Below are 22,520 nucleotides of genomic sequence, written 5' to 3'. Positions count from 1 at the left end.
AATGCTGACAGATTCAGAGTTAGTTGTCAAATATACACCCAGACCTTTCTTGGTTATCTCACTCACACACCAACACATACACAGGCAAGCACGCATTCACGCACACACACACACACACACACACACACACACACACACAAATACCCTTGGGTCGATGCATAGACAGAGAAGAGAGACACAATCTCAGAGGGAACATGATTCTCAGGCAAAGTAAAGTACGAACTACGTTAAAATCCTTTTCTTTATCGGTCAAAGGTGTTAAACAATGGAATGTGCTAGAAGAAGATGTCAAAAAATCAGCAACACTAAGTGGCTTCAAAAAAAAGTATGTACATTCAATCGTTGATCAGTACAGATCAATACTAGAGGGTTGATAAAGGTCAGAGGCACGAATCAACAGACACTGTGCAGACACTGTGTTGAGACGGCATGTGAGCATAACAAATACCATTCTGTACCCAAACAATAAGTTGAACCTGAGAAAATTGTATGGTCCAAGGCCAATGCCAGTTGTACATGGCAGGATGTTGTTATAATGTGCATCAACAATGTGAGATAACTTAGGTACGAACACTGTGCCACTATTGTGAGTTATCACAAGTTCTTCTGAGCTGTGAAGGACTCAACCCTGTAAATCGGCACACAAGAGTCATTCGATTGAGATTCGTCTAATATTGTCCAACTACGTTCTTAACCAATCAATCAATCGATCAATCCACGATGGAGTTGCTGAGCTGGTCAATGAATGCCATCGACAGAGTGTTCTCAACACGGCGTGCGGGTTCTGGTGAACCGACATGCCCGGACGGGACCTTTATGTCCGGCTACGTTATGGATGGTTGGGGAAAGTGGAGAGTCATCTGCCTTGCCGCACTGGATGTGGAAGATGTCGAGGACGTGTACATGTTCACGTTCATGACAATTGGAACGATCGCTTTGGGATTTGGAATCTTTATGCAATATTGGAAAATGAGAAAGATCGCTACTGAGCAGACCAGTGCGAGGGCGGACAACGCCAATACTCGGAGTGCTGTGGTCGGGATACGCTCTGACATCTCAACAATCCGCGACTTCGTGATACAGATGCGAGTTGATGTAGCCACCAATCGGGAGGACATGGCGAAGCTAGCAGCCATAAAAGCTGCAGAGGAGACTGATGAATAACATGAAAATGCATTAAAGGGCTCTTACACCATCCCAACACCATCTCAACAAATAATAAATACACTGGACTTTTGCTCTCTCTCAATTGGATATTCTGACTTTGTGGCAAGCCTGGCTATAAGATGAGGCCATAAGATGAGACTGTTGTTCACTCATGATGGACTAATATGGACACATGTGCAGACACACATGTAATCTGTATGTACTGTCTAGAGCTTGAATTCAGCTCTGTATGCTACTGCTGTAATATGTTTTGTCAAAGGTCATAACAAAAGAAAAAAAGAGAAGAAAAGAAAAAAGTAAATTGCAAAAGACAAGAAAAGATCAGAATGAAGATTTTATACTGTGGGTAATGGGGGCGGGACTTGATAAGCTTTGGCTTCTCCCGCTTTTCCCTTTCGGCCATGTGTGTTGTATTATTTGAACAATGATGAAATGTGATGCTTATGAATTGACATGTCCGAAACAAACAACATAAATAAAAATAAATAAATAAATAAATAAATAAATAGACATACATATCAAAGTGATTTAATGTTACAGTTCTTGCCTCTCTCGGTGAGTTTTAACTGAAAATGTTGCTGACCTGAGAAAAAGCCATCTTTTTTTTGTGCAGACATATATTCAAAGTGGTAATCGCAGAGACACCTTTTCATTTTTTCCCTCCTGTTTTAAAGGTCTTTTGTCATCGAGGACATACTGTACATTCATTGCCATGGCATTTTTGTATGGAAGCAAATTTGTACCATAATTCAAATTAAAATGCATTAACAGAAATGCTTTTTCATTTTCAGAATGTAGCTGCATTTTTTGACTCATAAATAAAATTAGTAATAAATCATCCAAATTGCATTTTCATTTTTTTCTTCAAGACTGCTCATTTTGTAACTTAATTCAAATAATAAAGAAAAGGACATATAAGATTTAATATTCAAAAGATGGCCCAGCAAACAGGTACCAAAATTCAATTTGAAATGTCAAATTTGAAAATTAAAATGCATTAGCAGAAATGCTTTTTCATTTCAAAGTCAGAGCTGCATTTTTTGACTCATAAATAAAATTAGTAATCCCAAGCGGCGCAGGAGAGTGACGTCAGCGGCCTCTCTTCTTCTTCAGCCCCCAGTCTGACCGACTGTGCTACGCATCTACGTTAGGGGGCAACGGTGTGCTTATTCGACACTGGAGCAAGAGAAGGGACAAGAGGAGAGTGTGAAGGCTGTGTTGGTAGCATAGACTGTGGTACATGTTTTCAGAAACAGCGGGGAAATCACCAACATGCTCAGTTCTGTACTGCGGTCAAGCCAGCCATGGTTCGCGTTTGCTTGGTTAAATCAGCCGCACATTTTTTTTCCCAGTGCGAAAATGCTCTAACATTTACGGTGATCATAATGAAGCCGCTCTGAAGAGCTGCTGGCAGTGACTGTGGGGCAGACTGCAGTCTCACAGTCAGACCCATGAAACACACACGGTACTTTAGAGTCAGTATTGCCGGTAATAAACTGAAGGTACCAGCGCGAACTTTATAAAGCTCCTTCTACAAAGTGCTATAAGCTAATGTCTCTCTATCTCCCACACTCACGCACCTGCATGGGGTCACAAAATCACCGGCCGCTTTATGGCCTGGAGCCTCGCGCCGCCCCGTTGCCAGATGATTTTGTGTACTACACGCGGTATTTGGCTCAGTCATAGTTTTGCCAAGACTAAAGCTTTTGTGCATTAACTTCTACCAGTGTTTCCCCCCTAACTCTGCTTTTCTCTGCCTCCAACGACCTCCCGTGCCGTGACCGAGCCGAGACCCTGCTCCAGCTCCCAGCACCTCTGCGTGCTCCACCCGCCCGGTGCTCCTCCGAGTGCCAACACGACTTCCAGTTCTCCGGCGCCCCAAAGCGTGGCTTCCCCGTGCACACCCCCTCCTACTCTGACTTTGTCCGTGTTACAATAAACACTCCTTGCATCCAGCTACAGCCTCCTGTCCACTTCTGGGTCTCACCTGTGCTAAAGACACCTAACATTAACAGATCAAAACAGAGTAAACGGCAGCTATCCGGTATCAAGTCCACAGAGTGAGTGGCCGCGGTGTCCACTCCTACCTGCCCCAGCCAGCCCCCACACACCGGCCCGTCGCCTGCGCAGCTGCGCGGGAGGGGAAAGAAGAGACCCCGGCGCTGCTGCAGAGGAGCCGTGGACTGCGATGACTCTGAGCAGCATGTGAATTACAATATAATCTATTTCTCGCCTTTCCCCCGATGATCTGAATAAGTCGCTAAATTTGTTGCTAGTCGCTTTTTAGAAATAATGTCGCTTAGAGGGTCTGAAAAGTCGCTAAGTCTAGCGAGACAGTCGCCAAGTTGGCAACACTGAAGAAGAGAGGCCAGTGACGTCACTCTCCTGCGCCGCTTGGGATTGCGAATTCAAATAGAATTTTGGACCTTTTTTTGCGGGGGGCTGGTTTCAAAGCGAAAAAGCAGTTTTCTTTTTCTTTGTGTAACAAAATGAGCAGTCTTGAAGAAGAAAATGAAAATGCAATCTGGATGATTTATTACTAATTTTATTTATGAGTAAAAAATGCAGCTCTGACTTTGAAATGAAAAAGCATTTCTACTAATGCATTTTAATTTTCAAATTTGACATTTCAAATTGAATTTTGGTACCTATTTGCTGGGCCATCTTTTGAAAATTAAATCTTAAATGTCCTTTTCCTTATCATTTGAATTAAGTTACTTAATGAGCAGTCTTGAAGAAGAAAATGAAAATTCAATTTGGATGATTTATTACTAATTTTATTTATGAGTCAAAAAATGCAGCTACATTCTGCAAATTTTAATTTGAATTATGGTACAAATTTGCTTCCATATTTTTGGCTTATATTCCTCCGAGATCCTCTGTCAGTCACAGTGTGGGTGGTGCTGTGATGTCTTGTTTACATTTTAAGTTTGAGTGACATCCTTCGACTGTTCAGCCTGGTAGCTGGCCATAACTGCTAATATAATCTCATCACCTGCATTTCACCAGTGCATATAGAAATCATTTTATAAATGTTGTGCTTCTTTTATTTGACAGGAGCTGGAGATTAGGACAAGAAAGCAGGGGAGGGGGGGACTGTATGCAGATAGGGGCTACGGGATTCACTGACATAACATAATAGATTTCTAATTTCATGATTGATTTAACTATCATAGAATTAAAAGGAAAACCTTACTGAATCCCGTATGCCTTGTATTTGTTCAGTGGAGTGTGGTGTGGCTAACATTTGACAGTCTCTAACAAAAAATTGCATTGCAAAAAAGGTGATTATTACAGCCACAGCAGGATATGAATTGAGGAAGCTATAGATTGAAACAGTCGCTCGAGCTTTCAAAAAAATTACATTATATACATAAATCCAGTATGAGGCAAATGAAACCTCACTGAGCTCAGTGGCTTACAGTAATGTGTGGAAAAAGGTACTTTAAGTAGAAATTCATTGCTCCCACGAGTATCATAAACCCTACTGTCTGTTCTTATCGGAACATCAATTACTGTACCATATTATAATAATAATCATATAATAATTATGAACTACATGACCATTTAGCATTAACTTATAACTGTGGCTTGGTATATAATAGATTATCTGTTCCGGACAATGATATAGTCAACCCCATTAGGGGATGGTTGACATTTAATTGAAATATAAGCTGCTTAAGATATCTGTTACATGTTGAATCATGAATAGACTGACACTTCTTATCATCTGTTAACATATAACATATGGATTAGCCTATTATAACAGGATCAAGGCATAAAAAAGGGCTACTTAATGAACAGAGTTTGGTGTTTTGTTGTGTTTTACAGCTCTTTATCAGTGATAAAATACAACGTAACCACTGAATGGCTTAAATATGAAACATGTCTGTTGTCGTTTTATTTTCTGTGAGAGTGTGTGTGTGTGTGTGTGTGTGTGTGTGTGTGTGTATGTACTGACCATTCAAGTGATTAACATCAGGCGTGTCAGTGCTCTAAGTCTGATGGATGCGTCACATTAACCCCTCTCAACTGTTTGTGCATAGTTGTGTGTGTGCGTGTGCAGTTCTGTGCGTGTGGATATGTGTGTTTGTGCGATTGTGTATGTGATACAGGAGGACAGAGTATTTCACGCTGGATTCTCCCATTACCTGAGGTCAGCACTGTTACTGACAAAGTGAGAAAAATGTGTGTGTGTGTGTGTGTGTGTGTGTGTGTGTGAGCGATAATTTACACAGTGCAGGTGTGAACAGCCATAATGATGGTGGCTGGTCTAGACGACGAGCTGAGTACAGCAGGTTTGGGAGCTTATACTGCCTTCAACAGAACTCTCTCTTTCTCTCTCTCTCTCTCTCTCTCTCTCTCTCTCTAACACACACACTCCTGACATAGGTCATGTGGACAAGCATAACAAATAGACATAGACACTCACAAACATTATGACACTCATGGCCTTTAACCTCATGCAGTGTAGTGTTAACATGTTTGGTTTTATGAAATCTGTTATGAAACGATTCCCTTGTCACACAGTCAGTGAGTAATGATTGTAATTATTATACTCGGTAAACCATTTAATGATACTTATATTACACTACGAACATTTAAATTACAACAGCTTTTTCTGGCACTATTGTTCTCATATTAATCATTGACCTCACATTAAGTACAATGTGATGTAGAATACATAACTCCCTGTAGTGTACATTAATTTAACATATGTTATCAAAACGAGACAAAATGCCAAATTTGTATTGCATGGGCTATATAGTTTCCACATTTTTATTAACTTTTGTCTTTTATGGTACTGATGACAAGACTTTCAAGTAAAGTTGCAGAAGTCAGACTCTTTATCTACCTGTGTAGTTTCTCCTGGTTGTTGTGTTATGGTTCAAAAATAAAGTGTGATCATTTAAACATTAATGAAGCCATGTAGACATACAACTACAGAATCCACTCACACACCTAAGGTGTAAAGGGGGCCCTGAACTAGAAGATAGTGATAGTGATACTAAATGGTGATAGTACCTTGATGAACCCAGTGTTGCTAACACACACAAACACACGTCAAACTCCTCACTCTGCCCGTTTCTGCTACCCCATCATCCACTCACTTCCACTCCATAAGGCAGTGAAACAGACTCCTCTCCAAGTCCCCAAGGACCCCAGATGCAGAGGACAGTAGGGAGAAGCTCAGCTTAGATGATGGGACACGCTATTTAAACAGCACACCTACACACACACACACACACACTTGCTGCCACCACTCTCTCTCCCTCCCTTTTTCCTATCTGTCTTCTTCCTTGCATCATTTGCCATCCTCCCCGCTCGCCTCCCTCACTCCAATCTCTCTGTTTTCTGTCTCTTTACCATCTGATCTCAGATTAGTTTATGTGTAAAGAAACGTAAAGCTACACTGGGCAAGGTGTTTATGGAAAAATACACAGATCTCTTCGACATAAATCACAAGAGCAGCTGTGACAGCGAGGAGCACTCCATCGGCTAATTGAGATCATGTACCTTTGTACCTTATTTGCCTGAAGGAAATGACAAATTCAAATCAACTGCTAAACAGCAGTGACTAAATGGGGTCTTTCTCCTCGCTGTCTTCCTTTTCATCTCGTGTGGCATCATGAAACATCTTAGTATTCTTGTTTTACAGTTCAGTGAAAGACTTTTCTTTCCATCAGGAAACACTAAAATAATAACAATTGCACTGCCTTGACATTTTTATTTGGTAACCGTAGGTTGCAGAGTAAAACATTTAATTCACATTATTTGTTTAGGTGTTCTCATCCTCACTAGCTGTTTGTCTATTTATGTGTAGTACACTGAGAGTCATAGAAACCAGGGTCGAATTTGTTGTATGTGTAATGTCATTGGCCAAGAAAGCAGATTGTGATTCTTATTGTTATGTTTGTTGTTACATTGTTACGCTCAGTCATGTTATTTTGCAATGTACTCACATAAGAGGCATTGTGTTGTGTTGTGCAATTCATATACTCATAAAATAATATGATATGTACATATATATATATATATATATATATATATATATCTATATATCTATATATATATATATATATATACATATATATATATATCTATGTATATAGCATACTATATATAACTATATACTATATATATAGATATATATCTATATATATATCTATATATAGAGAGAGATATATAGAGAAAAAATCATGTGGAAGAGCAACATTAAACTGTTGTTTATTTGTATGGGCAGGGCTTCACCTGAACCCTTGTTCTAGTGACACTGACCCACAGTATATTGTCATGAACACTGTGTCTGTCTCTCATGCCTCAGTTTTATGAGCTACTCATAAGCTAGACTTGTTTTTGCCTGCTTTATTCCTGCTGTATTTCCCTGTTGTAATCTTATTTTATGCAGCCATAACACCATTCCTAATTAATGTTGGCTATTTTATTGATTTTCAAATTGTTGTTCATCAGCTTTAAATCACCCTGTAACTCTGATCTGAAAAGTACCACAAGAATAAAGTTTTATTGTATGCCCCTACTGGTTGGCAGCAAATCAGCATTTTAAAATAAAATGGCACGCTTCACACACAGCCAGTAAATGTTTATCATCACCATCTATGTGTAAGAATGCTGAAAGGAATTGCAGACAACTGGCAGTTTTATTGTTATTCTTTGACCATTAATCACGTTGATGTGGTATTTATAAGTTTGACGATGTCAAGGATTAAAAGTGCACAAAGTTGCTGCACAAAGTTAAACACTTGAGCGACAGAGACTATACTATTTACTATAAGCACAGAGGAATGCTTGGCACCCAGATTGCATTAGTGGAGACAGAATTCATTAAAGCTTAATACAATTCTGAATATTGATGAATCACATTTGTTGGATGACACCAGTGTGAAAGAGGGGTAGAATATGCATGCAGATATTGTATGAGGTCAGCACACTACAAACTATGTTATGAAGAGACAAAACATTATGGATTGAGCAGGTATTGATATGACACACACACACACACACACACACACACACACACACACACACACACACACACACACACACACCAGAGTGCCGTCCAGACCAGGAATTAGGCAGGCTGATTGGTGAGTGACAACTGAAATTGAATTTCTCTGCAGTGAAAGCCCAAAGGACTCAGGGAAGGACATACAAACACATGCACACACACACACACAATTGTCTGTATAGATGCACACAAGCATGAAAAGACACACACACACCCACATCAGCATGAACTATTGCTGAATAATTGCTGGCACACACCTATACTCTCTCTCTCTCTCTCTCTCTCTCTCCCTCTCTCTCTCTCTCTCTCTCTCTCTCTCTCTCTCCCTCTCCCTCACACAGACGTGCACACACACACACACACACACACACACACACACACACACACACACACACACACACACACACACACACACACACACATACGTAAACTTTTTCATACAAGTCCCTCCTCTCCAATTTATTGCCAAACCTGTCTCTTCAAAAGCAAATCTCTTTTTCTCCCCAAACCATCACATCATGCATCTGGCAACTCCAAATAAAACAGAAACGTTTGAGAAAGGCCTCCATTATATGGCAGATTGTTAGAAGTGATTTGAATGGTGTCAGTGAAAATGACAATCATGAGCCATAGAAGCAGCGCCTCCCTATAGCCAGGTCTAAAATTAGAAATTATGACGAAAGGAAGTACATCTCTGAATTTGTGTGTTTGTGTGTATGATAGTTCTTTATGTTGGACGCATAATAACAATGAGCTCTTTGGAGTTTTCAAATATGTAACTGCACAGATTTGAAACTGTGAAGGTGCAAAGTGTCAGAAAACCTGGCAACAATGGTAAACTGAAAAAATAAAAATAAAACTGACTTTGAACTTTATGCAATGTTGCACAAGAGTAACACCTCAGATTAAACAATGGTGTTGTTATTTACATGTTGTTATGCTTCCAGGATAAATTGTGTTTAGATAACCTTGCTAGCATCAGAGCACACAGGTGGAACTAATAAAAATGAATGTTAGCTCTGTTCCAGCACTTCAATGCTGCAATTAATAATGTTTTTAAGCTATAATGTTTCACGGGTCAAAAATGTCTGCTCTATACACGGTCCACACAACTAGCTGCACACCACATTGCCCCTTCCTGGTCCTGCATGCCCCTTGCAATATGTTTAAGAGCTTTAAAATGTCTCTTCAAGCGGTAACATAACAGCTACCTGCAAACCTCTCAGATACCAAAATAAACAAATCTAGCAGCTGTGTAATATTTTTGGAATTTGTCAATTAACATAAATGTTATGTTTGTTATGTTTTCCCACAACCAAAACCCCTAATCATGTAAACTGCTGATTGATAATGAACACAACTATTTCACGAATGTACCTCTGGTGGAAACCGCAGTAAATATGGAGAAACTACTATTCGCACTTGTGATCTTCAATTTTTTAAGTCCATTTTACAGCTTAATGCAGTCAAACATTCTCTGAAATGCTAATTTGGTCTCTATGTGACATTTTTGATGAAACTTCACCCACAAACCAAGTGGGTGTAACGAGAATGTGCTACACAGTCGTGTTACAAGTGCAAATGCCAGTGTTGGGTCACAGTGGGTTCAAAAGACAACAACATCAATTTAAACTGGCAATTGATACATTATTTAACTTTAACATAATGGCTTAGAATTATTAAATAATTATCAGTGTTTTGATTGGTTCCCAATTTCTGTCTGGCTTCAAAATCTATTGGGAAAATGAAGGCTGACTGGCAATCCAGTCAGACTGGCAGCATGGCACCATTTCTATCTGCTTTCTCATCCCTATTATAGACTAAATTAATTAACAAACTCATGTTTTTTTCCTGAGTTGTTGGTAGCTGCTACTCTGAGGAAATGGGAAACGATCCAGTTGTCTTTGCCAAAGCAGTGTCAATAATAACACCTCTACCAAGGTTGTCTGTTTCCACTTTAAGCCTAAATAACCACTTGCCTCCATTTATCATTTGACACAATAGTTATACTACTGTTGCCCTCTCCAACAGTATTCAGGTTTTATGTAGAGTTATAGTTTAATATTTTTTGCTAATATGTATAAATTAACTACAAGTCATGGTTGAGTATAGGATTGGTCTCCAAGGATTCAGTGTCTGCCAGACAGAATAATCATGAACATCATGGCTCCCTTCTAAAATTAAACCAACCACCATTATAAGTCACTGTCTCTGTTAATCTTAAGTGATCAAATGCAAAACAGCTCATCCTCTGAGCTCTAACAGTTATTGTGGATGTTTCTCCAGACTGCCTCTGTCAGGTCATCATCCACTGACAACGTCTCCGTCAGGCAGTGGCACAGACAGCTCTGTAGGTCTTGAAGGACTCTGGTGGCACAGGACAGGAGAAGGGGCGTGGGTGTTCAGATACTATAGTTACTGTAAACCACATGTAGACAGACACTTGCTCAACCATATCATCCCTATGCGTATTTTCATCACTCTCTTCTTCCACCACATGTCCTTTCTTCCTCCAGGCCTCAATAATAATCCAATTGTTCTCTGCCCGTCTCACTACTTTCGTTGTCTGGTTTTGTTTTCCCCTACCTTGCCAGTCATTCTGATCTCTACTCTGAGAGCAACCCTCTGTCAAACTCCTCTCAATTTATAGTTGGGCAGCTGAAGGGGTGCTGATGCAGGATAACACACAGGACATTAATCTGCACAATATTTACCACAAGATCAGTCTAAAAACAGGACTCAAAAGAGAGGTCATGTGTGATTCTGAAATGTTTTTATTTCAGCTTCACTGTGTTTCCTACAGTATTGTTGTCTCTGAAAATAAAACAAAAAGCAATGTCTCTACTAAACTTCTATACTTCTCTTCCTGCACTTCTATCTATTTTTAACTCCCTCCCTACCTTTAAAACTCCTCCTGTCCTCCCTGGTCTCTTATACCATTTCTGTTTTTCACAAAACAGTATACTGTAGCATATGAAATATCTACTGCTCTTTCATGCTGCATGCTGGCTGCCTTGCCTCAGGCGTATGTAGCTGTATTTCCCCCCACCTTTCTTATATTTGAAGTTGTTTATTGAAACAAAAGGCATGATGTGGGCAGGCTTTGGCAGAGGTTTGCAGGGATCAAATTCTACCTCATTTACATATACTATCACAGTGAAGTTCCTTAAGCCTCAAGGCAATATGGGATATTAGATGTATGGGGGCTGTTACCCCTTGATGACATGTTCAAAAAGTCTAGGTTGAAATAAGATGAGAGGCAAGTTTTTTACTAGCGATGAATACATATTTAGTGTTTGGTACGTTTAAACTGAATAAGTTTCCAGATCAAAGCAAACAGTATTTACTACAGTGGATTTTGCTGCTTGAGTAAGTCCAAATGTACTTATTTTGAATTTGAAAAGCACAAACGTATTGTGTATCAAAGGGCTTTCCAGAACAGTGCTTGCAAAGAATAGTGAAACATCAACAGCAGTTACAAAAAATAACGGAAATAAGGACATAGTTATAATCAAAATAAGAGCCGTACAAAATAAAAAGCAGGTCAGCCACATGAAATCCAATAAATAAAAACAGGTTTTAAGACGTGTTCTGAACATGATTTCACTGTTTCAAAAGAGGGCTAATCGATAGGGAAGTGTGGCCATCGCCAAGGCCATGTAACCATCAGTCTGAACAAAGACCAGCAAACTAAACAACACATACTGTATGTCCTCTGTCATTGTCTGCTACAACAACACAGACTGCATGTTACATTTTTTTTACAAAAATATATATCATATGACAGTCAAGATCATTTTATACCACATCTGCCATATTTTCTTTAACATAACCAAGCAGTAGTGGAGCATAATATTTTCAGTAGAAAACAGTCAGGGACTTCTTCACTCCAAAATTTTGAGGCTGTACATCTGATTTTTTTTATTTTTGGCTTTTGTGAGTGATTACATTGTTTTCCTGTCTGTGATCAATGTGCTGTAAAGACAGGAGCAGGATGTGAGAGGAGGAGGGGAGAATGTCATGTTGCTTGAGGTGTCTGAAAGCCACAGGTGGGGCACATCCTCCACATGGGAGGATACAGAAATGTAGATAAGATGACATTTTACTGTCCCATCTAAAGCATCAAAGGGTCTCTGTCCTGGGTAAGACAGGATACACCCAAACATCAAAGGGTCATCGTTATGAAATGAAAATGATTTATGTCTCTTGTAAATAATGGTAACCTCCTCTCTGTTTCTGTACTTAAGTGGTAACATTTTAGAGGACGGAAGAAAACGTTTTTGCCTTCCCTCAATGCTGCATGTTATTAAAGAGATCTGATTCATACGCTGAAGTCTGAAGTTCTTTGGAGACTTAGTGACTCTCAAACCTCACAAGGAGAATTTCCACTACACTTTATTGATAGAACAGCTGAAGATATAATAGGAAACAGGATGAGAGAGAGGGGGAGTGACATGCAGCAAAAGGCCAGGACTCGAACCTGGGGCCGCTTACAGCAAGGACAAAGCCTCTATATACACACACACATACACACAAACACACACACACACACACACACACTCAATCAATCACTCACACCCACTCACTAACACACCCCTGTTGAATCCCCTTTGATTTTTATCATCCCTCTGATGTTGCGTTACATTACAGCAAAACCTTTTAAACCACAGCTTTCTCACATAAACTCCCACATAAACACAACACCATATAACACCCTGGCATTTTAATGACACCAACACATGCGGCTCTTACCGGAGTGAAGTTCATGACTTTGAGGATCCAGATGGTCAGCGCCAGGTTGACAATCATGGTGACGAGGAGGAGGAGGATGAAGAAGTACAAGCATCTCTTCCTCCAGCCGTAGATTCCCACTGCTGGGTAAACCTGTGCGCCACACACCGAAGCCCCCCGCTGATGGAGCGGGTTGGGCTGTGCTGCAAGAATATACTGCTCCTGGGTCATCTGAGAGGGACACAAATATGAAAAGTACATAAGAATAAAAATCACTTATCTTTATGAAACATTCTTTTAATGTATTTATAACTGAGGGAGGAAATATCTCTCTGTACTCTGCACTGTAGAGCGCTTATTTACATGACAAAGTTTTGAACCCAACACAGAGGCTGTCTGTTACTATGTGAAACATACCAAAAATATGTGTATGTACTTTTATAACCCTTATATCTATGTGAGTAAAACAATGCCTTTTCAACAGCAATCTTGTACATGTCTGTAATCAGGGTAAACAGACAAGCTGTAACTATGGTAACAATTGCATAATAGGGAAACACAAACTCAACGTTTCATCTAGCATTAACTGCTTCGGGTTGGGATTTAAAATAACAGAATGCCTGTTGAGTTTGGGTCAGGCTCACTTCTTAGTCTCTCCAACAGAAAAATGCATCCCAACCTGAGATTTCGAGGTAATACCTGAAAGTTTTTATCATTAATTCATGAGACAGAGGCTGATGTCACTAAAAATGCTGCCATTTGTCAGCTGAAGTTTCTAGTTTCATCAATTTAACATTTATTTTATTTATTTTTTTTCACTTAGTATTTTCATTTTTAAGTGACAAGCTGCACCTCCTCAGCTCTGCACAAAAGCTCGACAAACATCTTCAGGAAGGGAGAGTGAATTTGGGGGGTTTGGTTCCTCGTTGTGGGGAGGATGGAAATAGGAAAAAAATAAAGAGATAAAAGAGAACAACATAGGAAGGGAGAGAGAAAGATAGAGGCCCAGCATGATAAAAATGAGATAGAGGTGGAGCGGTGAAGTGGAGAGATAGAATGGCATCAAGTAGTAAGAGATAGAAGGTAGCGAGGGAAAGAAAGAGAGAGAGAGGGGCCAGATAAGACAGCAGAGGAGGACAGAGTCCATTAGTTGTAGTGCAGCAGGAGAAGTCATTGGTGGCAAGAGATATGGACACTGGCTGCAAGGCACTACTATCTCTGTCCATCTCTGACTCTCTAACTCTCTCTCATTCTCTTTACACTGCTCTCTCTACCTCAAATCCCCCCTCTCTCTCTCCCCTCTCGCTCCCTAATTCACTTCCTATCTCACTTCGGCACCTCTTTCTCCCTTTATCAGTCTCTCGCTCACACACACATTATGTCTTTATTTGCTGAGGCTGCATGACCTTAACACCTCGCCGACTTGATTTCCTTCCCCCCTGCAATGCTTTTTCTCCATATAGTCTCACACGATGATACCAACAAGCCTTGATGCGAAACAAAAAATGCTGACTTTTGCTTTGCCTGCAGGAAAAAAGAAAATGCAGACTTGGCCTGTTAAAGTTTTCTTGGGTTTTTGGTCAAAAAGTCTGAGAAGCAAATATCAACCTGTAATTGTGTCGCCACATAGGTCCTGGTTCTCAGATGCAACAAAGTAAAGTTAGATGTTTTACTGTTGTTTGTTCAATGAGTTATTGATGTTGCAACAATAAATAAACATCTTCTTAATATACAAAACTGAAGTTATGTTCAAAGTTTCAGAATGTCTTATGGATATTGTGGGACTATATCATCTGACCACAGGTGTGCATATGTTTTCCAATTCTGATAAATGATTAAAAAAATGTACTGATGGTGATCAGTTTATAAGTCTCCAATCTTTTTGAAAAGCTTCACTTCCTCTCCTTACGTTAGCAACATCTCAAAGAAAATTGTAATAGACAAAATAAGGGTAACTATCTCATTTCCATGTGAAAAGCCTGGGATGATAAACCAACAACACCAGTCTGACCAGTTTTGCACTGCGCTGTAGTGCTACAAAAATCTGATGTGTTTTCCTTTACACTGGAGGAGCCATTTTCCACCTGAATTAACAGAAATATACGAGGTGACTGAACTGTGATAAGACAGAGCAAAAACACATCAAATTCAGGCGGAAGTGTACCCGAGACGTGATGAAGACCCAATCAACCAAAACGTCTCAGGAGGTGCACAGAAATGTGTTTGGCTGCATTAACAATGAAGTCTGAGTCTATAAGTAACAACAACTGAAATGTAGGCAGACCAATATATATTTGCTTCATATCGAGAACAACAAACACAGCATTTAACATCAGATTTAAAGGAGGCAATGAGAAGAAAAAAATAAATAAATACAAGAAAATAAATAAAAATTTGCAAATAATTAGCAAATTTCAATATTAAGCTAATTTTAATGAGTGCACAAAATATTCATGTAATTGTTGGTCTTAATGCAATCCATTTAATCTATACAAAGGGAAAGATGGATATGAGACTTGCAAGTGGAAAGGGCTTGATGTTTGTCAAGTGGGCTAATGAATTAATGATGATTTCCCTTTTAAATGTGAAGAAATGATCCTGCAAAAATCTCAGCTGGTTCATCTGTTTTGCTCTTTGAGTGCATCTGTTCAGCCGGTGCAGACACAATGCATACAATCAGTTGTGGGGTATTGCTGTGGAATAAGGCATTGGAATGGGCTGCTGATCATTTCATCTCAGTATTCAGCATCCACACAGAATCAGTGGCATAGTGTGCATTTCTGTTTGCTCTTGTGTTTGCTGTGTGTGTGGCACCCTAGAATGCATATACATATATGTATGTATATATATATATATATATATATATATATATATATATATATATATATATATATATATATATATATATATATATATATATATTGCATGTATCAATAGCAGGAATCAGTAGGTTCACACATACTGTACATCTATGCGTGTGTGTTTGTGTCAGTTTATGCATGATTGTTTCTCAAGGGCAAGAATGTGAATCAGCCAATAAACTAATAAAACCAATGGAATATAATATAACCATATAGTTTCTTGCCCCTCTTTCCAAATTAACAAGTGATATTGAGTTACATAACTTGGTGTCACTTCTGGATTGTGTGTGGTCAGTTTTTGTGACTTACTTGTCCTCTGGGTGATTAGCTGGAAGCTTCTGCACTTATGCTCCGCCACTGACTCGTTCATTGTCTCATGTGTATTTCTGTCTCACTTCAGTCACAGCCATGCAGTAATCAATCCAACTCCTTTTCTCCTCCCCCATAGTTACCAAATTCTGATAATGATGTTTGTCCTACTTTTTCACACAGCCTTCAGTCACTCCCTGCCCTTTGCAATTTGTTCCTTCCCTTGGCCTTCTCTCTTTTTTTTTATTTGTTGTTCCCTACATTCTTCTTTTCCTCCATCTTTTCCTGTAATATCACAAACTTACCGTTTGTTTCCTTCCCTCTTAAACCTGAGATAAACCATCTTTCTCTCTCTATTTTACACCACTTCCTCCTCATGCCTTCAACACTCACTTTATTTCTTTTTTCCTTTCTCCTCTCTGTTCTTGACCAATCCATTTAGTTCTCATCCTTTTCCCCCTCTTCTTCTGTCCTAACCTTATACCTCCCTCCCTCCCCCCCCTCCCTCTTCCAGTGCATTTCTTAGATTGAACTGACAACAGAGTCATCAATCAATCCAATGGTGCACCAAAGCCCGGAGGCCCTGCACAGCATGACCTTACTTTATTAACATCATAATGGCCTGACAGCCATAAAAACAACACTTACTGGAGCCACATCACCATGGTTACCATAACAGCATACCATCAAACACATCTACCAGTGATCTCAGCAGAGCCAATACAGAGTCAATTAGATATGGACAGCAGGATTTTTTTTTCTTTAATTTCTGATGACGTGGTAGCTCAAACAGGTAGTAGCTCCACAAAAGCTAAAATCTTACACGCTTCCAAATATTTTGCAACATTTTTTATTTATATACCTCCCACTAAATTATTGGTTCTAGGTAACACATAACATGTCAACATGATGAGGTGGTAAAAGGTTCAGGCTGTCTACACACACCTGTATTAAAAACCAAGATAAGAAGACACTAAAACACATCCCGACACTCTATACCCACATGACACCAGAGTGAAGCTCAGCTCCTTACTTTTAAAACTACGAGCAGATGAAGAGACGGGACAACAGAGACAACATAACAACAGAATGTAGAGAAAAATATGATCATGTTCCATATATGTGACTTATTAAAACGACTTTCATCTTTCAAGCAACTCCAATTCACACAAAAGAAGACTCTCCAAATTCATTAGAACAAACAGGCAATCTCAATTTTTCCCTGATATGACAAGCCACAGGGGTTCTTTGCAGTGGATAAGAGCTCATGGTTTGGTTCACACTTGAAGCTATATGACTCAGGATATCATTATAACGATGGCATATATTTGTCAATGGAAAACTTGATCATAAATTTTGTCTCAGTCTCCTGCCGTGATTGTACTTCCATGGATATTTCCCTTTCTGATGTAAAACGGAGCTTCTCAGCATGTCCGGTAGGAGACACTTCTGATGAAAAAGGAAACTCATGCAGAGTGTCATCCTCTCTCATTATGTACCTAAATGAATGTTAATGCAAGTGGGATGTGAAGTATGTGTCAAGTCAGATTTAGCTTGGTGGACGATGCAAATGAAGGCGAAGAGTGGGAGCAGATTTCGTGTGCTGCCTGATAATGTATGTGAAAGCTAGATAAATTGGCAGATGGGTGGATGTGGATGGATTCGCCATGGACACACAGGTGGATAATGAATGGTAGATGGACTGAGGGACTTGTAGACAGACAGTCAGACAGCTCAGGATCTGCTTTCATAGCTTGAATCCATATCAAAGTGTAATTAGTATGCGTGCATGGCCGACTGGTGCTGTTGCTATACGTGAAGTGCTGAGGGCGATCCAATGTATCTGTCAGCCCGCATCACACGGCTCGACTCTCCTCTCATCTGCTTATACGCAATCAATACCGCTGCTTCAATATCACTCTACTTCTGATGGCCTTGACATTCTCTCTCTGTTTCTCTTTCTTCTAGTCTTTTTAATGCAAGCTTCCAAGGAGAGCATACTTAGGCGAGTGTTTTTTTTTAAGAGGGAACATGATATTTACTGGAATTTCTTTGATGACCAGTACTGTTTATTCAAATGTACCTTCTCTATCATATAGTAGTAAATGCAGGTACTGCTAAGCTGTAATAATAGAATCCTATATTATCCTATTCATTCCTACGATTATGTGACACTACTTCAACATATTGAAAGATTAGAGAAGAGAAAAGAGGTTTGTTTTGTTAGGGCAGAGAGAATGCAGGCAACTATTGGAAAATTATTGTCAAAATGAAGTGAGAAATGACTAAACCGGGTGTTCCTGGTTATTAATAGCAACAGCATCGCTTCTTTTCTGGATGTTTTAAGTCCTCAATTCTAAACTTATTAACTGGTTAGAAAATAGTTTAGGCGAGAAAAAAAAAATACGCAGGCTCTTCTTTCTTAAGAATGTTATTGTGTTGAAATATTATTTCATGATCAAGAATTTTCTCAGCTAGTTCAAGTTATCTGGTATCTTTCCTCTATTTCCAGGCAACTATTGCTTTGTTTTTGTACTCATTACTAATGATTTACGACTTTGAGCTAATCATTATGTTGTGCAACCATTTAATTTAACTCTCTGTGTGTGATGACTAAAGGGCCCAATAATAAAGCAATAAATAAATAAAGATGATTTAAAAGTTCACAAAACCTCATCAGTTTATCATTGATCCTTGGCGATCTTTAAAGATTGGTGAGAAAGGCCGGTGAAATAATTTCAAGGGAATAATGTTTTACTTCTTTAGATACACTTCCACTGATTGTTTGCTATGTTTATTTAAGCAGGTTTCCCTCTTGAATTGGAAATCCTATCAATCAAACAGTGGTTACCGTAATATGTAATATGTAATTTTTTCAATTCGACATTTTTTAGGTCACCCTGCTGGCGTTAGCTACAAATGCTAACAACAAGTTTTTTGTAGAATAATATTTGATTAAAGTGGTATCTATGTGGATTTGATGTTTCTGTCCTTAACACAAAATTAGAATGTGCTAAAGATGCTAAAAGGACTAACTCTGGAGGAAGTGAGCTGATTGCTGAGTCTTATTCCCTGGTTGCCAAATACTAGAACTTTAGGTTGGTAGGTCTGGCTGCCCACCAACCTAAAGAGTATTTTGGCAAGAAAGGACGGAGATTCAATAATCAACTATCTCACAAATGGTAACTTTGAAAGTCAACAGTTGTGTTTGAGCATGATGGAGATCACTTTAAATTCACCGAAGCTACAGGTTGTGTTTCTGTCTGTTTGTGTTGTGTTTGATAAATTATGTCAATCTCATCTGTGTCTCACACTTTCCATAGACGTGTTCATGTTTTTGCCTCAGTCTGGCTTGCTTTTGCTTTTTGTATCCTTTGCTTTCACAAATATCTCCCAGATAATTACACAGTCCATCATCACTGTCACTTATCTACCCCTTTAAATACTGATTGTTTTCATTGTCTTTGCAAAGACATTTGTAATAATTTTCTAACAATAATTTGGGAAATTCCACAATCGATCTAATATGTTTTCACATTTCTACATGTTGCAGCAGGTTCTCTGGAACTACTAAATGGTAAAATACGCTAATAAATACAGTTGCAACACGGTTGGGCTGCAGGTGTGTGAGCAGAAACGCAACAAGGGATTTCACGTCAAATACATATGCATGCAACAAACTGCTGTTTTCATGCATGTACATGTGTTTGTCATGTGTGTGTGTGTGTTTGAGCCAGTGTGATAAAACACTAAGCCAACGGAATTGGGAGTGCTCTGTGTTGGCTGTAGGTTGTTGGTTTGGACAGGCTGCCATTCCTCTCTGTCACTGGGGGCACTCAGGTGTTCAGCCAGTGGATGGATCACACACACTCTCACACACACAGACACACACACCCACACACACACACACACATAACCACACATAGCATACCCAAACTGAGAAAACTCGCACGCACACAAAAAGTCCACATGAACAACAAGCACACACACGTATAGACGGACAAAATCACACTGCAGCTGCATGCACCAGCAAACACACAGGAACATGGGCATACAAACCATGCGTACACACTTGAACACACACAGACGCACACACACAAACACAGCTCCTGTGCAGTGAGGCGTTCACTATTCCAACAGATTTACGAGGTTCTGCTGCAGGCCTAGTGTAAAAAGAGAAGACTTAAAAGGACAACTCTTGCTCTCTCTCTTTCTCCCTCTCACTCACATACACACAAACAAAAGATAGAACTGAGCCAAAAGCACAACAGCTTTTGCCATACAAACAGTCTGTGACAGACAGAGGACAAAGGTATTACAGCATTAGAGAGAAGGACAGAAACTAAAAACGAAAGGAGTAGAAAAAGTACAGGAAGGTTCGATACTGTAATAGATCTGTAGCAGATGGTAAAGTTCAGTTTATGACCTGGAGAGGGAATCACAAATAACTCACAATATCATACTATCACGGAATGCTGCCCGTGATAACTGTGGTATCATGATACAGATGTTCTGTTCTTGATCTGCTAGATACATTGCCAAACAAACATCTATGATACATTGTGATGTATAACTGAAGAGGTAGTACATATTCGGTTATGTTATACTAGGTTATGAAGAATCTGACAACTGACATGAAAGAATGTACAATAAACTGCACAGTCTCATAGCCTATTGCCTCTTTTACACAAACACACACACTGACTGCAACATGTCCATGTCCATGTGTGCCTTGTGCTATTATTCCAACGCAGAATAGCCGTGAACTGGCTGATCTGTTAGAAGGCAGAACAGCTCTGAAGTTGCCTCAATAAAATCTGAGAAAGTTCAGCCTACTGTAAGTGAATGAAGTTTCCAGAAGTTTACATCACAAGGAGTCATGAAGAAGGGACTCCGGCGGGTAAAATTGTGAATATAATTATAAGATATAATATAAGTATTATTGTATCATTAAAAATGAAAAGGAAAAAAACATATCCAACATCTGGAGATAGCAGATATGTATTGTTCTGTCCTTTGTGCTCAAAGCAAACAACATAAGCCTTTGAATTTGGATAAGAAAATGATCGTATCTGTTTACTTGGTTATGGTCAGAGTTATACTGCATTCATATTTCAGGAAACTGAGTTGACTGTGGGTCAGAGGCACGGTAGGACCCTCGGTCTCCTTCTCCTTCTCCCCCATGATATTAGTTCCACACTGTGGCACCACACTCAAACCTTGTTTTAAGCTGTTCAAACAAACAAGCTGCACTGTGTTTGTTCTGAAGACTACAGTCTCCTTCATCAGTGTGTTCTCTGCTTCATATGATGTTGCTATTTGTTGTAGCTTTCCTTTGGTGCTAAAGTGGCGGCTTTCTACTACCATCTCTATTTATAGAGGCTCCGGAGTGAAAAGTTGTTCTCATTTATCTCTGTCTGGATTTATCTCCATCCAATGATGTCTTTCGTTTTTTCTGGACCCATGAGACTAATTAGTGTATGATGGAAATCGAGAGGGAAAATGAGAGAGAGGCCATGTGAGGAGCGATACAGTATAAAGAGAGGGAGGAAAAAAAGGTAAAGGAAAGGAAAAGAGATGCTGATGTTGTTTGATTGGCAGGTTCACTGCACACACTGGTCCCCAGCCTGGTCAGTAGGAAAGTTTCCCTACTATGGACCAGCTGTCATTGCATGGAGATATCCAGTCACATCCTGCCTTTAAGGATATCTGGCTAGGCGGGTATACTGGCTATCAGAGGAAAAAGTTGAGCAACAACACAGTAGAGCAGTGTTTTAGATTCAATTCATTATACAGCTAGGCAAGAAAAGTGCAATCCCACCTGGCAAATCTATGTGAGATTTGCGATATGATGTTCCAAAAATCAAAGCTAACTGAAAAGATACAAATGACGTCATACTTAATGATATCATTACACCTACAGCCTCACAATCTGAGTTTATACAGTCGGTTCTACAGTATCTGCTGTCACCTGCCTGTGAATTACTAGGCAATGACAGTTTTGTAATGCTAGCAGGAACAAAGTGAGACTGATAGCTGGACTCAGCAGCTGCACTACCTGGACGGGCTGTGGCTATGAATTCTACTTTAGCAGGCTTGACATTCATCATGCTTGTCTCTTGTTCATTTGTGTCTGGTAAAGACTCTGTGGTATTCCTACATGCTCAAGGAGGCATATTCATCATGACATGCCATGACATTTCTACTTCTTCTCTTGAGTATTCATGAGAATATTTTTTCTGGTATCTCTTTCTATTTCTGTAACCACCTCACAGTATAGTGCAAGGAAGAAAGCCGTTACATGGTGGCGTATTTAAAAAACAAAAAAAAAAAAACACTAAAACGACAATGTCACATCTGAAAAGTTGAAATATTCATTGTGGTTACTCAGATTGCTTCTAAGAGTATTTATTTGTAGCACTTGT

General features: G+C 39.4%; 1 protein-coding gene across 5 annotated transcripts in view; it reads right to left on the bottom strand.

The window, feature by feature from the left end:
• The window catches only part of LOC115581576 (zeta-sarcoglycan), a 377,326-nt gene that overhangs the window by 150,504 nt on the left and 204,302 nt on the right, over positions 1 to 22,520 (bottom strand). For all 5 annotated transcript variants that reach the window (XM_030416802.1, XM_030416820.1, XM_030416785.1 and 2 more), the window contains one exon: positions 12,947 to 13,156. In XM_030416802.1, the coding sequence (XP_030272662.1) occupies positions 12,947 to 13,156 (210 nt within the window). The remainder of the gene's footprint in view (positions 1 to 12,946; positions 13,157 to 22,520) is intronic.

The sequence above is a fragment of the Sparus aurata genome, chromosome 1, assembly GCF_900880675.1.
Source record: "Sparus aurata chromosome 1, fSpaAur1.1, whole genome shotgun sequence".
NCBI lineage: Eukaryota > Metazoa > Chordata > Actinopteri > Spariformes > Sparidae > Sparus > Sparus aurata.
The sequence above is the reverse complement of the archived record's forward strand: the minus strand, read 5'-3'. Positions and strand labels throughout refer to the sequence as shown.